General features: G+C 45.1%; 1 protein-coding gene across 1 annotated transcript in view; it reads left to right on the forward strand.

Annotated features, from left to right (window-relative positions):
• Positions 1-9,699: 9,699 nt before the first annotated feature.
• Positions 9,700-19,084, forward strand: part of Mocos (molybdenum cofactor sulfurase) — a 48,310-nt gene continuing 38,925 nt past the window's right edge. Inside the window, exons 1-2 of the mRNA XM_021150722.2 lie at positions 9,700-10,276; positions 16,399-16,488. Of these exons, the coding sequence (XP_021006381.1) occupies positions 10,135-10,276; positions 16,399-16,488 (232 nt within the window). The 5' untranslated portion in view covers positions 9,700-10,134. The remainder of the gene's footprint in view (positions 10,277-16,398; positions 16,489-19,084) is intronic.

Genomic DNA, 19,084 nt, shown 5'->3' on the forward strand with positions numbered 1-19,084 from the left:
TCTCTCTCTCTCTCTCTCTCTCTCTCTCTCTCTCTCTCTCTCTCTCTCTCTCTCTCTCTGGCACTTAGTGCTATGAACTTGCCTTTTAGAACTAATTTCACCGTGTAATTTCACCGTGTCATAGGTTTGGGTATGTTTTATTTTAGTTTTTATTCTGTGTGAAAATATTTTCTTTTTAATTTGCTTTGACCCTTTATGTGTGTGTGTGTGTGTTGTTTTGTTTGTTTGTTTTATTCAGTTGTTCACTTGCCATGAGTTTGTGTACTCTGTTGTTTCTCTTGTTGATATCTAGCTTTCGTACATGGTGGTCAGGTAGTCTGTAGGGTGTTATTTCAGTTTTCTTGTATTTGTTAAGACTTCCTTTGTGTACAAGTATGTGGTCAGTTTTGGAGAAAGTTCCATGAGCTATTGATACAAAGGCATTTGTATTTGAGTGAAATCTTTTGTAAATACTTTGTAAATACTTGTTAGGCTAGGTCCTTTGAATTTACGATGTTATTTAACTCCAACATTTCTCTGTCTAGTTTTTGTTTAGAAGTCTTGTCTATTGACATGAGTGGAGTAACGAAGTCACCCACTGTCACTATGTGAGGTCCAGTATGTGATTTTAGATGTATTAGTGTTTCATAAGCTTGGGTAGTCTTGTGTTTGGTTCCTAAATGTTTAGAATTGTAATATAGTCTTGGTGTATTTTTCCTTTGATGAGTAGTGTCCTTTCCTGTTTCTTCTGATTAGATTTGTTTTGAAGTCTGTTTTGTCAGATATTAAAATGGCTACATCTGCTTGCTTCTTGGGTCCATTTACCTAAAATATCTTTCCCTGAGGTGATGTCTATCTTTGATGTTAAGGTGTGTTTTTTGGGAGCAGCAGGAAGATAGATCCTGTTTTTTAAAAATCAATCTGTCTGCGTCTTCTTATTGGGGAATTGAGACTGCCAAGATTGAGAGTTATCAATAAGCAGTATTTATTGATTACTGTTATTTTTGTTACTATAGTGTGGGCTCCCACAGTCCCTTTTTGATTCATTGTCCTGGGATTGTTTATTCCTTATATTTCCTTGGGTGAGGTCAACATCTTTAGACTTAAGTTTTCCTTGTATCACATTCTGTAGAGCTGGACTTGTAGATTGGTAGTGCTTTGATTTGTTTTTAACATAGAATGGTTTTCTTTCTGCCTATTGTAGTAGGCTTTTTAAAAAAAATTTTTATTAGATATTTTCTTTATTTACATTTCAAATTTTATCCTCTTTGCCCATTTCCCCTCCAAAACCCCCCCTATCCGTTCCCCTCCCCCTGCTCACTAACCCACCCACTCCTGCTTCCCTGTCCTGGCATTTCCCTACACTGGGGCATAGAGCCATCACAAGACCAAGGACCTTTCCTCTCATTGATGTTCCACAAGGCTATCCTCCACTACATATGTGGCTAGAGCCTTGAGTCCCTCCATGTGTACTCTTTGGTTGGTGGTTTAGTCCCTGGGAGCTCTGGGGGTACTGGTTAGTTCATATTGTTGTTCCTCCTATGGAGCTGCAAACCCCTTCATCTCCTTGGGTCCTTTCTCTAGCTCCTCCATTGGGGATCCTGTGCTTAGTCCAATGGATGGCTATGAGCATCCACTTCTGTATTTGTCAGGCACTGGCAGAGCCTCTCAGGAGACAGCTATATCAGGCTCCTGTCAGCAAGCACTTGTTGGCATCCACAATAGTGTCTGGGTTTGGGAACTGTATATGGGATGGATCCCCAGGTGGGACAGCACTGGATGGTCTTTCCTTTAGTTTCTGCTCCAAACTTTGTCTCTGTATCTCCTCCCATGGGTATTTTGATCCCTCTTCTAAGAAGTATCCACACTGTGGTCTTCCTTCTTCTTGAGCTTCATGTGGTCTGTGTATTGTTTCTTGGGTATTCTAAACTTCTGGGCTAACATCCACTTATCAGTGAGTGCATACCATGTGTGTTCTTTTGTGATTGGGTTACCTCACTCAGGATGATATTTTCTAGTTCCATCCATTTGCCAAAGAACTTCATGAGTTCTTTGAGTAGTACTCCATTGTGTAAATGTACCACATTTTCTGTATCCATTCTTCTGTTGAAGGACATCTGGGTTCTTTCCAGCTTCTGGCTATTATAAATAGGGCTGCTATGAACATGGTGGAGCATGTGTCCTTATTATATGTTGGAGCATCTTCTGGGTATATGCCCAGGAGTGGTGTAGCTGGGTCCTCAGGTAGTACTATTTCCAATATGCTGAGGAATCACCAGACTGATTTCCAGAGTGGTTGTACAAGCTTGCAATCCCACCAGCAATGAAGGAGTGTGTTCCTCTTTCTCCACATCCTTGCCAGCATCTGCTCTCACCTGAGTTTTTGATCTTAGCCATTCTGACTGGTGTGATGTGGAATCTCAGGGTTGTTTTGATCTGCATTTCCCTGATGATTAAGGATGTTGAACATTTCTTTAGGTGCTTCTTAGCCATTCAGTATTCCTCAGTTGAGAATTCTTTCTTTAGCTCTGTACCCCATTTTTAATAGGGTTATTTGGTTCTCTGGTTATTGAGTTCTTTGTATATATTGGATATTAGCCTTCTATCAGATGTAGGGCTGGTAAAGATCTTTACCCAATGTATTGATTGCCCTTTTGTCCTATTGACAGTATCCTTTGCCTTACAGAAGCTTTGCAATTTTATGAGGTCTCATTTGTCGATTCTTGATCTTAGAGTATAAACTATTGGTGTTCTGTTCAGGAAATTTTCCCCTGTGCCCATGTGCTCAAGGCTCTTCTCCACTTTCTTTTCTATTAGTTTCAGTGAATCTGGTTTTATGTGGAGGTTCTTGATCCACTTGAACTTGAGCTTTGTACAGGAGATAAGAATGGATCAATTTGCATTCTTCTACATGCTAACTGCCAGTGGAACCAGCTGTTAAAAATGCTGTCTTTTTTCCACTGGATGGTTTTAGCTCCTTTGAGTGACCATAGGTGTGTGAGAATAGAAAGTTTTTGCATGGTATAGTAGTCTGGGCCAGCATCTGTACTCTCTTAGAGTTTATAGAACATCTGTTCATGTCCTTCTGTCTTTCAGAATCTCCATTGAGAAGTCAGGTGTTATTCTTACAGGTCTGCCTTTATAAGTTACCTAGTCCTTTTCACTTGTGGTTTTTAATATTCTTTCTTCATTCTACACATATAGTGATTTGATTATTATTTGTTGTGGGAAATTTCTCTTCTGATCTTTTTGTTTTGTTTTGTTTTGTTTTTGTTTTTTGTTTTTTGTTTTTTCGAGACAGGGTTTCTCTGTATAGCTCTGGCTGTCCTGGAACTCACTGTTCCAGGCTGGCCTCGAACTCAGAAATCCTCCTGCCTCTGCCTCCCAAGTGCTGGGATTAAAGGTGTGCGCCACCACTGCCTGGCTTTTTCTGATCTTATTTAGTGTTCTGTTTGCTTCGTGTAGGCACCGTCTTCTTCAGATTGGGAAATTTTCTTCTATGAGTTTGATATATATATATATATGTATATATATGCATATATATTTGTGCTTTTGGCCTGGATTTCTTCTCCTTTTTCTATTCCTATTATTCACAAGTTTGATCTTTTCAGACTATCCCAGGTTTCCTGGGTGTTTTGGTGCCTGGGCTGTTTGTTAAGACTTAACATTTCTTTGACTGAGATATCCATTTCTTCTGCCGTATCTTCCATGCCTGAGATTCTCTCTTTAGTGTCTTGTACTCTGGCAGTGAGGCTCTGGTTTTTTATTTCCAGTTTTATTTTAGTTTGGGTTTTATTTAGTGAGTCTATTTGTTGTTGTTGTTGTTCAATTCTACTTTTATATTGTGAATTGTGTTCATTATTTTGTTTCACTTGTGTTTTCATGAAGTTCATTAAGGGATTTATTTGTCCCCTCTTTAAGATTTTTGAACATGTTCATAAAAGCTATTTTGAATATATCCTCATTTTGTGCTTCAGTTACTTTGCATTCTCAGGGCCTACTGTACTAGGGTTTGGTGAAGGTATAGTCTTGGATATTAATGTTTGTGTTTTTGTTTTGGTGTAGTGTGCTCTTTGTTGCAGTATATTTGATTACACTGTAAACCCTGAGATTGTGTTGTTTACTGGAAAAACCAGTTTCTAATTGTGGTGTGGCTTAGCCTTAGTATATACCTTTAATCCCAAATAATGAAGGCAAGGTTAGTTTGTAGAGGGAAGCACACACCCATATTTGAAAGTGAAATTTGATGTCTAATTGAGTGGCAGACAAAATGACAAATCAGAGTTAGATTTGACAGAATAGGATATGCCCAACCCTCAGGAGAAGAGAAATGAAAAGGGGAGCTACCTGAGGGAGAGAGAGAGAGAGAGAGAGCGCAAGTTTACTGGGACAGTTATTAAGAGATAGGTTGCAGAGAGAGGACGAGTTAGACACAGGTGAAAACAGAACAAAACAGAGAATGAGAAGGAGGTAGAAGATTAGAACATATTGCCAAAGTTAGTATGAGGCCAAGCAGAGCAATTCAGAAGAAGCCAGATTGAATCAGTCGGAGTGGAGATGAGTTTGAGCCAGAACCACTGAGTTGAACCAACCAGCCAGAGACTAGAAAGAACTAGAAAGAGTGAGTTTATCCAGCAGCAAGTTTCAGAGGCCAAAAACATTCTAGGCCTAGATTAGATTTTACAGAGGCCAGAAGCTTCCTGGACTAGGCCTAGATTAGCAGACGGAGGCAGCAAGCCTGAGACAATTTTTTCAGGTGAATAGAAGTTCCTTTTATAGTTCTGAACCACTTAGTCATCTATCTCCAGCACTGCATGTGCCTTAAAAATTAAGTTTTGTTTTTTGATTCTGTGTATATGTCTGTGTGAAGGTATGTGCAAGTGATTGCAGGTGTGCAAGGAGGCCAGAAGTGTCAGGTCCTCCCAGGAACTGAAGTTACAGGGTGGCTTCGTGAGCTGCCATGGCGACCGGGGATGGAACTCAGTGTAAGGTCAGTCAGTAAGTGCTTCTTACCTTAGAGCAATCTCTCCAGCTCCGTGTGTGTGTCTCTTGGTTTTCCTCTGCCTCTCAACTGCTGAGATTTCAGGGGTGAGCCACCATGTCTAGCTCTGTATGTGTACTTTGGGGGCCATTCATTCTTTTAGCTTTTCAAAATGACTTTGGAAAATCAAAAACTTAAACCTTTGTCATTGGTATATAGACTACTATTTAGGGAAATGAAAACATTTCATTATTCTTTATTAGTTTTGTGTGCATGTGTGTGAGCATGTGAGTTGAGTTAGGGGACAGTCTTCTACAGTCAGTTCTTTCCCTCCACCAGCTGGATTCTGAGGCTCAGACTTGGTGATCAGGGCTGGTGCCAAGTGCCTTTCCAGATGAGCCACCTTGCTAGCCCTAAATTTAGGGGCATATTACTGCTCAAGAAACTTAGCTTTAAATACATAAAAATACAATTGATGGATGTTGGGATTCAGTTTGGGACAAAATATGCTGAGTTGTATATTTTACATACTGAAGAGGACCTGGTCTCCAGGTTCTCCCAGCATCCCTCAGTCCCTACCTGTTACAGGGAATGAATGGCTGTCATACCCTGCCCTCTATGCTGAGCTTGGCAGCCAGGGGCTGGACTTACCTTCTCCCCAGAAGCTCTCTCCTATGTTACCCAGACATTTTAGTCTCTCTCCCTCTCCCTCCCTCTCCTCCCTCCCTCTCTCCCTCCCTCCTTCTCCCACATTTCCTCCCTCCCTCCCTCCCTCCTTCTCTCTGCATTTTCTCCCTCCCTGCATGTGTATGCTTTCTTTCTCTTCCCTCTCCCCTCTGTCTCTCTCCCCATGATGACTTCCCTGGTCTCACTCCTTGGGACCAGTAAACCCACCCAAGAGCAGCTTCCCAACAAATCTGCCTTTATATACTTTAACTTGGCTTGAGTTGGTTCCTTTCATTGGCGGAGTTAACTTTTCAATGGACAGAATAGATGGAGCAAACATTGTACTAAAATGTTAAAAGAGCTCTCTGAAGCACACAGCATCCTTCACCACAGCCAAGAGAGGGAATGTTGTGTTTCGTAGCTGGATGAACAGGTTTACATTACAGGAATAATATCCAGCCTTTAAAAGGACACAGTCTCCCACATAGCAACATGGGTAAAACCTGAGGGACCATGCGAAGTGGAATAGACTGGCCACAAAGACAGATACTATGTGACTCTTATCCTAGCTCTCCAGAGTGCTGGTGAGCAGACCCTGGGGGGTGGGTGGGGGGGGAGGGAACCGAGGGTTGTTTGCTGGGCACAGTGTCACAGGTGAAAAGGCTCTGGAGATTGTACAGTGAGCAAGCGGAAGTATACTACAGCTGGTGCGCCTGATGGCAGGTATTATATTTAACCACAGTTTTAAACAATGTTCATAGACACACCCCTTTCCTGGGTGTTAATTGGTATGCCTTGAAAAAAAAATCCCTAAATAAAATATATTTGGACACTACACTAAACAAAGAGATGTCTTTGTTCCAGGCATTGAAGTCACTTTTATTCAGCATGGTTCGGGGTGAGTTTAGTTTGTAGCTGCTGTCTTTCCACAGCAGACTCAGGAGTCTTCATTAGCCATGTTTTGGGGGTTGGGGTTAGGCATTTGTTGTCTGTATAAAGTTAACTGGCACCCCTTTACATAGCGACATTTGCATATATACCTTTACTTGTGCTCACAGACATTTACACACATGTATGTGATGACTCTCAGGGCACATCTGAGTTCTCAGCTACGCAAGGCTCCTGAGGGTAATAGATCTGTTGTTGTCTATACATTGCACATCAGAGAATTTTGACAGAGAGAAATGGTCTTATATATTAAAAAAAAACCCACCATATAGTCTTCTACATGTGAAAAAGTATGAACAGGCAAATCCATAGATGGAACAAATTCCAAAGGATGTATTTTGTTACTCCTTCCCCTTCTGACAAATAGTGGATGGCCCTGATGGAACTCCCTGATAATGCAAGCAAGCAACCTGCATGACAATGACCGTGAGGCTGGAGGGAGGGGAGAGAAAGAATGGGTGCCATGCCCCGGAAGGTCTAGAGAACTCTGAACCCCACAATCAGGTAGGCCCAGAGTTTTGGAACCATGGCAGAAGGCATCCTCCTGAGATGCCTGGCTTTGTGGGCTCTCTCAAGAGCTCCCTGTATCGAGTGGCCAGTGACTGTCCAGCTAATTCTTTTGGCTGGGTTCTGTGTATTCTTGACAGCCACTTAGGTGCACCTCAGAACCTATGCTTGAGCAATCAGTGGATATACGGGGCTTACCCTGGCTCCTACCCACCGTGGGCAAGTTTTCCCTTCTTCGCTGTGAGTGGAAAGTATTCGAATATTACTCTGGTTTTCGCTTCAACTGTGTCTGAAAGAAAATGCAAAATGGTCTTCCTTTATACAAGGTAGACTATTTCTCAAACAAAAGAAGTTACTTTAGGCAGCCCAGAATGGGCAGGGAATTTCTCAACTCCAGATCCCCAGGCTTTTCATTTGCCCTGTTTCTTCTACCTGCCAGCTGTGTGGTTGCGTGCCATGATCTCTGCTTTCCTAACTAAGGGTGTTTCTTGGAAGTCCCACATAGTTCTGCCCAATATCCTTGGCCAAAATTTAGGATTGTGGCTATATTCAATACAAAGAGAGGCTGGGACATTAACCCTCCACCCCAGACACTTGGTTTCTGAGTCAGAGTTTCCATTTTCTTTCTCTCTACTTGGTTCCCTCTACTCCCTCCTGCTGTGCTGAGGTTCTAATCCAGGGCTTCCCACCAAAAGGGGCTCTACTGCTGAGCCTCAGCCTAAGAATGCCCCTCCCCAGAACCTAGGAGGGTGCATTGTCACCCACTTACAGAATTAGGGGACATAGCGTTTGCTTGGGCAAATAATCCAGCAGGAAGCATCCTCAAATGTTACCTGTCAGTTGCTATGAAGACTAAAACGTCCTTTCCCCTTCTTAGTGGCAGAGTTAAGATGCAAAGAGCCGGATGAGAGGCAAGGAGAGATGAGATGTCCTAGCACAGAAGGAAGAGAGGAGGGGCGGCTTCTGGATAAATACAGGGGAAATACAACTTCCAGGATAAAACAGCGCCTGGAGGAGCAAATCTGGGTGCGCCCATGCTGGCTATAGTCTGCCAGTACACTTAGGTTTTGTTTTGAACATTACGTTATAAATATAAATATAATGGACCCTTGTTCCCAATCTCTTCATGGTTCCAAGCTGCCCTTTCAGCTTCTACCCACAGGAAAGGTCTCTTCAGTCCCTCTGGGGGAGGGAGCTTCCTGTTTTTGTTTTGTTTTTCTTCTGATTGGGGTCTAGTTCATTCCACTATAGCAAACAGCTGGGCTTTGGAGAGAAAGCTGCTACATTGCTCAACTGACCCCTTTTGATTTCCTAATTACCCCAATACCTAGACTGGCAGCTTCTCTTTTCGGGAGGTACATGCTACTTTGGTGGACATACAGAATTACTTGCATGAGCTAGAGTGAATCAGCTCATATAGGGAGCACCCTGGCAGACCTCATGTTAAACCTCATGTTAACCTGTCTGGAGATGTGCCTCATGAGGGTAGGCCTTGACCTCCAGCGGCATCCAAGACCAATAGGCAAAGGTCGTCTGGAGGTAGCTAGTGAGTGGGAAGGCCTCCTCCTTGCTTCTCCATCTGAGTTGGCTCAGTGACAACTGTCCTCACTAGGTCACAGTGAACCAGTTAACTAAGTCATGCTAACCCTCACAGGTCCAGAGGCCCTGTCCTCTAGTGTCCCCTTTATACCAACTCCCTCGGTGCCCTGTCACTCTTCTCTCCTCCCCAAGCTCCCTTGGTACCCTCCGACAAGCTCCAGACAAGCTCCCTATGTGCCTTCTGTCTCCAGCCTATCTCCCCGCCCCGTCCCCGCACTGATTGGGAATCCCCACTTAGACAGCCTGAGTAGATGCCCACATTGTTTCTCTGTGCCTGAGCCTAGCAAGCCCCGCCCCCTTCTGCTCTGTCTTCCAATCCCACTAAGCTGAGTCATCCCGAGCTGGTCTTCAGGAACCCCCCCCCCCGCCCCCCTTGTCCCTGAATCCCCTTTTGCACTATCTGGACCTCATAACCTCTCTGTTCTGGACACTCCTGCCCAACCTTTGTAGCACTAGGCCAGGAGTCACACGTACCACTAGGCTTCCCTACCATCATCACCTATCCCACTGTATCTTTGGCCCTTGTCCAGGGTATCAGAGAGGGGAGTGGCTGGCCTTGACCCAGATTTCAAACTTGGTGGCTTCCCATCTGATCGCCCAGCTCTAAACTCCCGGGCCTCAGTCTGGGTCCGCCTCTGTGTAGGGATGTGAGCCTCTTTCCAAGTACGTGCAATTCCTGAAGACAGTGTTCCGCAGTGGTGCCCTCCAAATTTGGTTTCTCACACCCCCCCCCCCCCCCCCCCCCGCTTTACCTGAGTTCACTTTATCATGTCTTCCTATGCCGCCAGGGATTGTGCAACCAGCCACTTCCCCATCCCCGTTGTCTCAGATATAGGTGATATTGGCCCCTACTCTGCGCTGTTGTGTTTGCCTGGTTCTCTCAGCAGTGCTGAGAACCTGTGCTCTGAGCTTCGGGGTGCAGGAAGTCACACCAGAGCGTCCGGGCTCCAAAATTGCACAATCGCTGGGAATTGCACAAAGCAGCCCAGTGGTTTCCTTTGAAACGCAGGGAGTGCAGGCGACCACAGCAGTCCAAGAGGACTTGCTGGGCTGGAACGCAGCGGGCGAGGATCCCAGGTTCTGGGCCAGTAGGACTCAGAGTGACTCGGAGTCACTTACTCTCAGTGAAAAAGGCACGTTGTTCCTGCCACCTGCCTTACTAGCACCTAGATATTTCGGGACTCGCACCCAGGTGTCCCTTGATCAGCGCTGAGCTGTGGCGATGACCGATGACCGCAGAGTGGGCGACCGGGTCCTGTCCCGTCCCAGGTGGGCAAAGGCCGCACGGAACTGAAAGCTTTCCGTGAGTCAGCGAGCTTTGAGAAGGCCGGCCTGCGAGGCGCCGCCCCTGGGTGGGGACCCGAGTCACCCGGGGTTCAGCCCTGGCGAAATCGCCTGCCTTGCTCACTTCCCGGGCTGGACGGTCTGGATCCCGCAGACTTCAAGCGCGATCCATGGCCTGCGGGGCGGCAGAGCGGGGCCCTGAGCCCCCGGCCTTCCAGCGCCATCTGGAAGCCAGCACACCGCGCCTGGCCCACGGCTACGGCTTGCGCAGCATGAGCGCGCTGCGGGACCAGGAATTTGGCCGTCTGGCAGGTGAGGGACTAACACGGCGGCGACACACAGGGCTGGAACCTAGGTGTGGGGCGCGCTGTCTCACTTGGGACGCACTTTGCACTTGATCTTAGCTAAAAGGTCAAGCAGGGATGGACTCCTCAGGAATCGAAAGTTTGGGAGGAATTGTGAGCGTCTGCTCGGTGTCCCAGTTCCCGCGCAGGCTCCCCACTGTCCCATCCGCAGTAGCAAGACTTCTTGCTATAATTGTTACATAGACCTTCTTGCTATAATTGTTACATAGACTGCTCCGTGGTGTGAGACCAGCCTGACCTCTCTTTAGGCCTTTCCACACACTGCAAATAGAACTTGGGTTCTCTTTACCCTACTCTATTGCCGGGAGAATACCCGACCCTAAAGACGCCACCATAGCCAAGGTCACACAATTTATTGAGCAGAGGTATTTCTCGGATGCCTCACACAGGCCAGGAGTGCACAGGAAGCTACTGCACGCAGTTTGAAAAAGCGACTCTGAGACAGAGAATCCAGAGATTGCGATCAATCAGCTGACAGATCTCACGTGGCCACGCCCCTTTCTCCATAGGGATGTCCTCTCTGTCCATAGTCTTTTGGAAACATTATTTTTATTACTATTATTACTATTGGCATTTTAAACAGGGTTCCTTGTAGTCACGTAGTCCAGGTTGGTCTTGAACTTGATATTCAGGCGAGGCTTACCTCGATCTTCTTTACTCAGGCTTCTGCAACTCTGGGCTTACAGGTGTGCCCCAAGCTCTCCTGGCACCAAGCCTCATTTTTCTCTTTTCTGAGGCCAGAACAATGCTCTGTCTGAGCTCTAGCTTGCTGGGAAAACTGGAAGAATTAGAGAAGCATGCAATTTGAACTTTAAGAACAGGCTCAGTCTGTGAGCCCGCCTGTTAGACTGGATCCTATCCTTTGGAATCATAAGGTAGAACCTGTTTATTGAGTTGGAAATTAAGCTAAGATTAACTGCAGGTGTAGCAGAGCCCAGCCCACCGCTGCAGATCAAGCGTCTGGCTGAGAAGGGGGCGCTTCATTAAACTTCAGAACCCACAGGAGCAGGAAGATTGCGGTCCATGGATTTGTTTGGTCCCTTGTGGTTTCTGCCTCGTTGTGTGTGGCAGAACAGCAGCGCTGTGGTCCTTCCTCATTTGGAAGAACAACTATTTTTATTTTGTGGGCCTGGGGAGCTGTGACCTCCTCCCTGTGTCCCTGTAGAGAAAGCTTTCCTACCTACTTCTCCCCATTCTTCTCTGGTTGGAGACAGCCTTTCAGCTTCTTTGTTGGCTCCCCTCCTCCCTTTATACCCTGCCTTCATAGGGAAATTTCTTGCCAAACATAAATAGTCTGATATGAATATCCACAGGTGCAGAGAGCAGCAGGCCTCCTCTCTTTTTGAAGCAAATTGAAGAGTGTAGTGAATAATGATTTCAGTGCCACCCTCCTCTAATCTCAGATCCTCTCCAATCGTGATCTCTCACACCCTCTATACCACCTTGAAAGTAAAGGTCTGTTAGGTCCGTCCTGGCCCCACTCCTTTTTGTCAGAGAATAGCACCCAGACTTGACATTAGCTTGTAGCAGCCAATCTTCCTTTAAAACCTTTAACATCCACAGTGACGGGATATAGGTTCTCTTTCTTTCTTTCTTTCTTTCTTTCTTTCTTTCTTTCTTTCTTTCTTTCTTTCTTTCTTTCTTTCTTTCTTTCTTTCTTTCTTTCTTCCTTNTCTTTCTTTCTTTCTTTCTTTCTTTCTTTCTTTCTTTCTTTCTTTCTTTCTTTCTTTCTTTCTTTCTTTCTTCCTTCCTTCCTTTCTCTCTTTCTTTCTTTCTTTCTTTCTTCTTTCTTTCCTTCTTTCTTTCTTCCTTTCTTTCTTTCTTTCTTTCTTTCTTTCTTTCTTTCTTTCCTTTTCAAAACAATCTCACTTTACACTCAGCCCTAGAACTCATTATGTAGCCCAGGCTAGCCTCAGTCTTGTGAGGAGCTTCCTATTTCAAGCCTCTCAAGAGGTAGGGTTACAGGCAAGAGGCTATACCCAGATGGGTCTTTTATTTATTTAGTGAATTCCTTGGATGCATTGTGGTTGAAATAGATACCCCCTAGAGGGGTTGGAGAGGAAGAGAGAGGAAGAGAGAGAGAGAGAGAGAGAGAGAGAGAGAGAGAGAGAGAGAGAGAGAGTTAGTTGATTTTCACTGTGTAGTCCTGTTTGGCCTGGAACTTTCTATGTAGACTAGGCTTGCCTTGAACTCACAGATATCACCTGCCCCTTTCTCCACCATGTCTGGCTTGAAGTACAGTTTTGAGTGTGTATACTTGTGCAGGTGCACATTGAGTGTGTACACTTGTGCAGGTACACGTGTACGGTACACGTGTACAGAGACAAGAGGATGATGACAACAGTGTCTTCCTCTGTCACTCTCTATCTTATTTCTTGGGACAGGGCCTCTCCCTGGCCTAGCACTTGCTGATTGTCTAGGCTGTCTCCACCTCCCCAGCTGTGGCTTTGTAGGTGTGCACCATCATGCCTAGCTATTTATTTATTTATTTTTGTTTTTTGTTTTTGTTTTTGTTTTTGAGACAGGGTTTCTTTGTGTAGCCCTGGCTATCCTGGACCTCACTCTGTAGACCAGGCTGGCCTCGAACTCAGAAATCCGCCTGCCTCTGCCTCCCGAGTGCTGGGATTAAAGGTGTGCGCCACCACACCTGGTGTGCCTAGCTTCTTAAATGTCCATCTAAGGGATGGGACTCTGGTTCAAGCTTGGGTAGTGAGCATTCTACCCATTGAGAAATCTTCTCACCCCTGAAGTAGACTTCTGTGGATTAAACAGGTACCTTTTCCTACCTCTGAAATATTGGGGAATATTTATTTTTCCCTATTGAAACAAACAAACTGGAGAGCTATCCAACACAGCAAGCTTGTCAAAGAGGCCCAACCACCACTCTATTTCCCTCCCTGGAGATTTTCTGCAGGGTCGAAAATGTACCCGCTTAAAAGTGGCTCTGAGCAGTTAAACACGTAGGCTGCAGAAGCTGCAATGTTTTGCTTAAGTAGTTGGATGGGGTTTCCTGGCCTAAGTGAAGGGAATATACTGAGCATCCTGCTGTGGCCTGTGCAGTCCAGAATCAGGGGCTGACAGACAGTTAAAGGTACAGGGCCCAGATGAGGTCCTGCTATCTCTCCTCATCTCTCCCTACACCCCCCCATGTGCTGTCTACCCCTCCCTCCTTCCCTCTCTTTCCTTCCCTCTCCCTCTTTTCCCCTTTCCCTCTATCTCTTCTCTATTTCTCTTCCATCTCTGTCTCCGAATATTAATTAATTAGAACCAGACAGCTAACGAGACAGTTAAATATGTCAAAGAAAATAAAATTTGTTTGAATTCTCTTCTTTGAAGACCTAGTATAGCTAGCTTTTTGGATTGGCATCCATCTGGGTACTGTCAAATACCTACTAGTTTCATCCCACTTGCAGATGTCAGAACAGGGCCCCAGAATGGCTGGCAGGGGGCAAGATCCGTTTGGCCTGTTGACTTGGGTCTGAACTGTTGGCCAGATCTCTGCTTCACCTATCTCAGTTGCCTTCTTTTGCAAGATTAACTGTTGAGGTAAAGCTAAACACAGCAAGGTCTTTCTGATTAGCTTTTTAGCCCCTTGGAAGGTTCTGGGCAACATGCACAGTGCTCCTCAGAGCCTGGGTCTCAACATGCATTGGCTCTTGACCCAAACATCATTTAAAAATTGTAATTAAAATTTAAAAAATGTATTTTATGTATATGGGTATTTAATGTGGTGTATGTGTCCGTGTGTCCCACGCATGCCTGGTGCCTTTGGAGTCCAGAAGAGGGCATTAGATCCTCTGGGCCTGGGATTTTATGCCACTGTGTGGGTGCTGGGGATTGAAGAGAAACCAATGCTCTTAACCAGTGAGCCGCCGGTTCAGCTTTCACGCAAACACCTTAGTGCTTTGACTATCAGATGAACAACACCTTTCTTTCAGTTTGCTGAACATTTATTTCACAACCTATAGTAAAAGAATTAGTTTCAAAAAATTATGATTTTAATTCTTTGAGAATTTTATGTAATATATTTTAGTTATATTCATTCTCCATTTTGCTCCCAGATTCTCCCAGACTCAACTCAACTTCATCCTTCCCACACTCTCCAAATTCTGTTCTCTGTCTGTCTGTCTCTCTCATCTGAATTCAATTTGTACTGATCACATACTTGTGGGTATAGGACCATCTGGAACATTATTGTCCAAGAAAGAACTTTAAAAACATTGGGGAAGATTAGGTGATATATTTTAATGGCATCAGATTTAAAAGATGACAAATGAGATAGAAAAACAATGGCCAAGAAACCTCCCCTGGGTTCCAACTACAGGTACCACTGTCACCCCTGGACAGTGGCTGTCATCAGGGTGTTTCTAGCAGCTCACTGGGTGTGCATATGTGCATATGTTTCCTGTTAAGGTGAATTGTAATGTTTCTCACTTCCAGACCCTGTACTTACTTGAGGGTGTGGAGATATGTGACTAATAATGGTGATTTTCAGGGGAGGTGAATGAAAATGTTCCAGAATTAGGTAACTCAAGCACACAGCAGCCACTAAGTTGTACACTTACAGAGGATGGACTTTTGTGGTATGTGGGTTATATCACGATGAAATTATTTTAAAATAAATAAACATATACCCTGCATGACACACACACAAATATTAAATGAATTAAAAAGCCAAATAGACCTATTAGTATTTTATGAATTTGAAATGGTATCCCAGAATTTGCTTCATGGGAGCTCACTGTGTGTGTGTGTGTGTGTGTGTGTGTGTGAACATGCAGGGTCACATGTATTGGTGAGCACTTGTTAAAAGCATAAGTCAGCCTGTTGGTTCTTTAGGCACCGTTTGCTTGTTTCCTTGAGGGGGTCTCTCATCACACTGGCAATGGTGGATTAGAGCACGATGTCAGACCAGAGAGCCCCAAGGACCCCCCTGCTTCTGCTTCCCCATTGGTGGGATCATAAGCCCGGATTCTGGAGATGAAAGTCAGCTTCCCATACTTACATGGAGAGTCCTTTACCAGCTGAGCTCTGGCTGCATCTTTCGTCTGCTCCTGTCTCGGGTCAGCATTCTTGAAGTAGTCCTCACAAGAAACAGGACTTTAAAGAGACCGATGTGAGCTGAGCTTACCTGAAATAGATGCCAATGGACATTCCTTTTCAGTCTTGTGATTTTATAATGTATATTTCACACACAAGTCATTTTGCAAAATCCTAGGTATTTATGAGCTGCACCTGCAGAAGGAATTGTTGGGGCAAAGCGACTTTATTTACGGTGTGACTGATGTTGCCCAGATGTTATTCTGTGAAACTGCATTGATTCACCCTCCTGTCAGCCTTGTGCTGTTGGCCTGCTGCGTACACCCTTGCCCCAGAGGGAGGCACTACTCTTTCGATCTCTGCCAATCTGATAGGCAAATCATAGCACCTCCAGTTTGTCTTAGTTTGTCTTTTGTCTTCAGAGGCAAGGCTGCGAGGAAGGCTTTTATCCTTTAACTTCTCTGAAATCCTACTGGTTAGTCTAGACTTGAGGACGGTAGGACAGTGTGCGAAAGAGAGATCGGGAGCCACCTTTCTGGGAAGCACACAGCTTCCAGAATGGGGTGTCAATGAGCTTGAGACTGCTGTTTCATTATTTGTCACAAAGGTCTGCTGGGTACTTCCTGTGTGGGATGTCTTTCCAGGTTGGCAAGAGCGCTGCTTATCAAGTAGGCTCCTCGGGGCCCTGGGCTTATATTAAGAAACACATAGGAAGAGGGTCAGGGATCCCTGCTGTGTTGAAAGGTGAGTGTGGTGCTGCACACCTGGAGTCCCAGCTCTGGGTAGGCGAAGACAGAAGGATCAAACATTCAAAGTCATCCTTGACTACAAAGACAATTCGAGGCTAGCATGGGATACGTGGAATCCTGCCTCAAAACCAAACACACACAGACAAACAGAAACAAAAGGATGGACCCCAGTGTGCTCACACTAGTCAGATTTACATAAAACAATGGAAGACTAGTGGAGGATGACCTACAGCTTTATTTGTGATTTTTGTTTGTTTGTTTGTTTGTTTGTTTTGTTTAGGAACTGTCTACCTTGACCATGCAGGAGCCACCTTGTTCCCCCAGAGCCAGCTCACAAACTTCACTAAGGATCTCATGGAAAATGTCTATGGTAAGGAACATTACGTACACTGATTTCTGATTAATCCATTAATTTATGTTTATCCTGTTGGATTCATGGAGAACATGGGGAACACATGGAGCAGGGTCAAACCACATGGAGGGTCAGGCGAGCACCCTGGGTCATCATGTATTATACACATGTGTCTGAGGTAGAAAGTCCCAGCTCAGGGACACACAGAGCACTTCCAGAATGGGTTGGTGTCAGGAAGGGAAAATACGTTTGAAAGTGTTGTGTTTGGTGGCGCTAAGACACTGTACAGTGAAGACAGTAGGGAATCATGAGGAGCATTCATTCACTCTATACATCCCACGGAGTCACTATCATGTGTGGGTTGTAGTGTTATAACATTAGAAGAAGACGTAGCCCCTTTCTTGTGGGAGACTTCAGTCTAGACCTGAAAGACAAGACCTTAATCAAATGATCTCCAACTAAATGTGCTTAACGACTGTATAAAAAAGGCTGAGTGCAAAGGTGGCTGACATCATGGGCATCTGCAGGAAAGCAGGAGGGTTGGCAATGTGTACGTTAGGAGGGGAACAGATGTTGGATGATGAGCCAGAATTCACTGGGACAACAGGAGAAGGTAGAGGCCAGCTACCGTGCAGGTATCCCTCACAGGTGCATGTGTCCCTCACAGGGCAAGGCCCACTCCCATGTGGGAGGCTGATGGAGGAGCTCATGGGACTCGGTAGCACTCTCAAATTCCCCAAAGGTCACCCTCCCTCAAAGTTTACACAAGAGAAAAACAATTGACCTGTTTGGGACAATTCTGTAGTTGGGTAAAGTTGCCTGTAAAGTGTCCCGGGGACTTCTTACAGTATACCTACCTTTCTGTGACCCACATTCATGTGTTATCTAAAGACACTCATTAGTTCACCAAGCTGGCCTTGGATGGAGTCTTTTCTTTGGCCTTGATGCTGTCTTCAATGTTTCTATGTCTTCCCAGGAAAAGCCTCACAGCATCTTGATTTACAGGTGAGCCAATGGAGGTCCAGAAAGGGCAAGCAGCTAACCTAACACTGCACACTTTAAAAGTTCTGGATTCAGGGGAACAGAGCCTAAGGCCAAGTCCTCCCACCCCAAGATGCTCCTGTTCATGACAGTCCTGTTATGCTATAGATATGCACAGGGGTTTAAGTCTGCACTCTGGGCAGTCAGGCAATCTTCAATTCTGAGGAAGTCCTCAGAGAAGAAGGTGCCAGTGGGGGATTTTATCTTAATGTTCACCTATGATTTGCAGAGACCTGAAAACCTTCTTCTGTAACCTTGAAAAAAGCCCTAAGTGTGGGAAAGCAGTTATCCTGAGAGATGACTGGCAGCTTCCAGTTCTAGGTGCTTCTAAAGACACAGACTTAAAAATTGATCCGAGCAAAGGCATCGAGAATGTGTTCCAAGCCCCACAGGTTGCTAGCTGATGTGAGAGGAATCTGTGGTAGCTGCAGTGGCCAGGCATCCAGTGTGACCCTTTGATGTTAAGGAAGGAGAATAGAAAGCAAACAGGGTAAACCTGCAACAGAGAGCATGGGAATGATGGTGCCTGGCCCAGTAGTCCAGGCCTTTCCAGATACCAATGTAGTTTGACCGAACACTGGACCAAAAGCAACTTAAAAGAGGCAAGGTTTGTTTTGGCTGACAGTTCAAAGGGCTACAGTTTAGTAGGAGCAGAAGGCGTCAGCTCATCTCCCAGGTATAGTCAGGAAGTGGAGAGTAAATGAAGGGACAGGGCTATGAAACCTCCAGACCCCATTGATTTGCTTCCTCCAGCAAAAATTTACCTCCTAATGGTTCTTCAACTCTCCCAAACAGCATCACCAGCTTAGGAACCAAGTTTTAAAGACGTGAGGAGAAGAAGGACATTTAGTATTCAAATCACCATGGGGCTCCTGTCTAAACAGCTTTGAGGGAGATTAGGACACTTGGGGAACACAAAGACGAGGAATATTTCTCTCAAAGTCAGTGAAAGGAGAGGTGAGATTGGGTGAGCCTTCAGTGTTGCAAGTAGGTGGCAGGGGCTGTTCACACTGCCCGCTTTGGATGCTCGCAGGAGGACAGCAGTGTGTTTCTGCAGAGACAGAGCCAGCAGAGGTGGTGGGAATGAAGAGGCAGCCAACAGAGTGCTAACTCAGTGGGGTCTGTGGCTCTGTCTGGTGATGGGAAGAGCTAATGGACAGAGTCCCTGGCCACCTAAGGGGAGTTTGCAGAGAGTGCTGAGGCTGTCCTGGCTGTCCCTGACTTCCTGCCCCTAATCCTTTTCCCAGGTACAAATGTTGTTTTATAAATTAGCAGAGTGGTTTTCTTATTTAACAGTTTTAATGAGTTACAATTGACACATTATAACATTTACCTAATTCATTTGTGCAATTCAGCCATTTAAAAACTTATTTTAATTGTTTTATTATTTTAAGTGCATGGGTGTTTTGCTTGCATGTATATCAACTGTCACTGTAAGTCAGTTAGACATTCTTTTTTTTTTAAATTTTTAATATTTTTATTACATATTTTCCTCAGTTACATTTCCAATGCTATCCCAAAAGTCCCCCATAGCGCCCCCCACTTCCCTACACACCCATTCCCATTCTTTTGG

The sequence above is a fragment of the Mus caroli genome, chromosome 18 (assembly GCF_900094665.2).
Source record: "Mus caroli chromosome 18, CAROLI_EIJ_v1.1, whole genome shotgun sequence".
Classification (NCBI taxonomy): domain Eukaryota; kingdom Metazoa; phylum Chordata; class Mammalia; order Rodentia; family Muridae; genus Mus; species Mus caroli.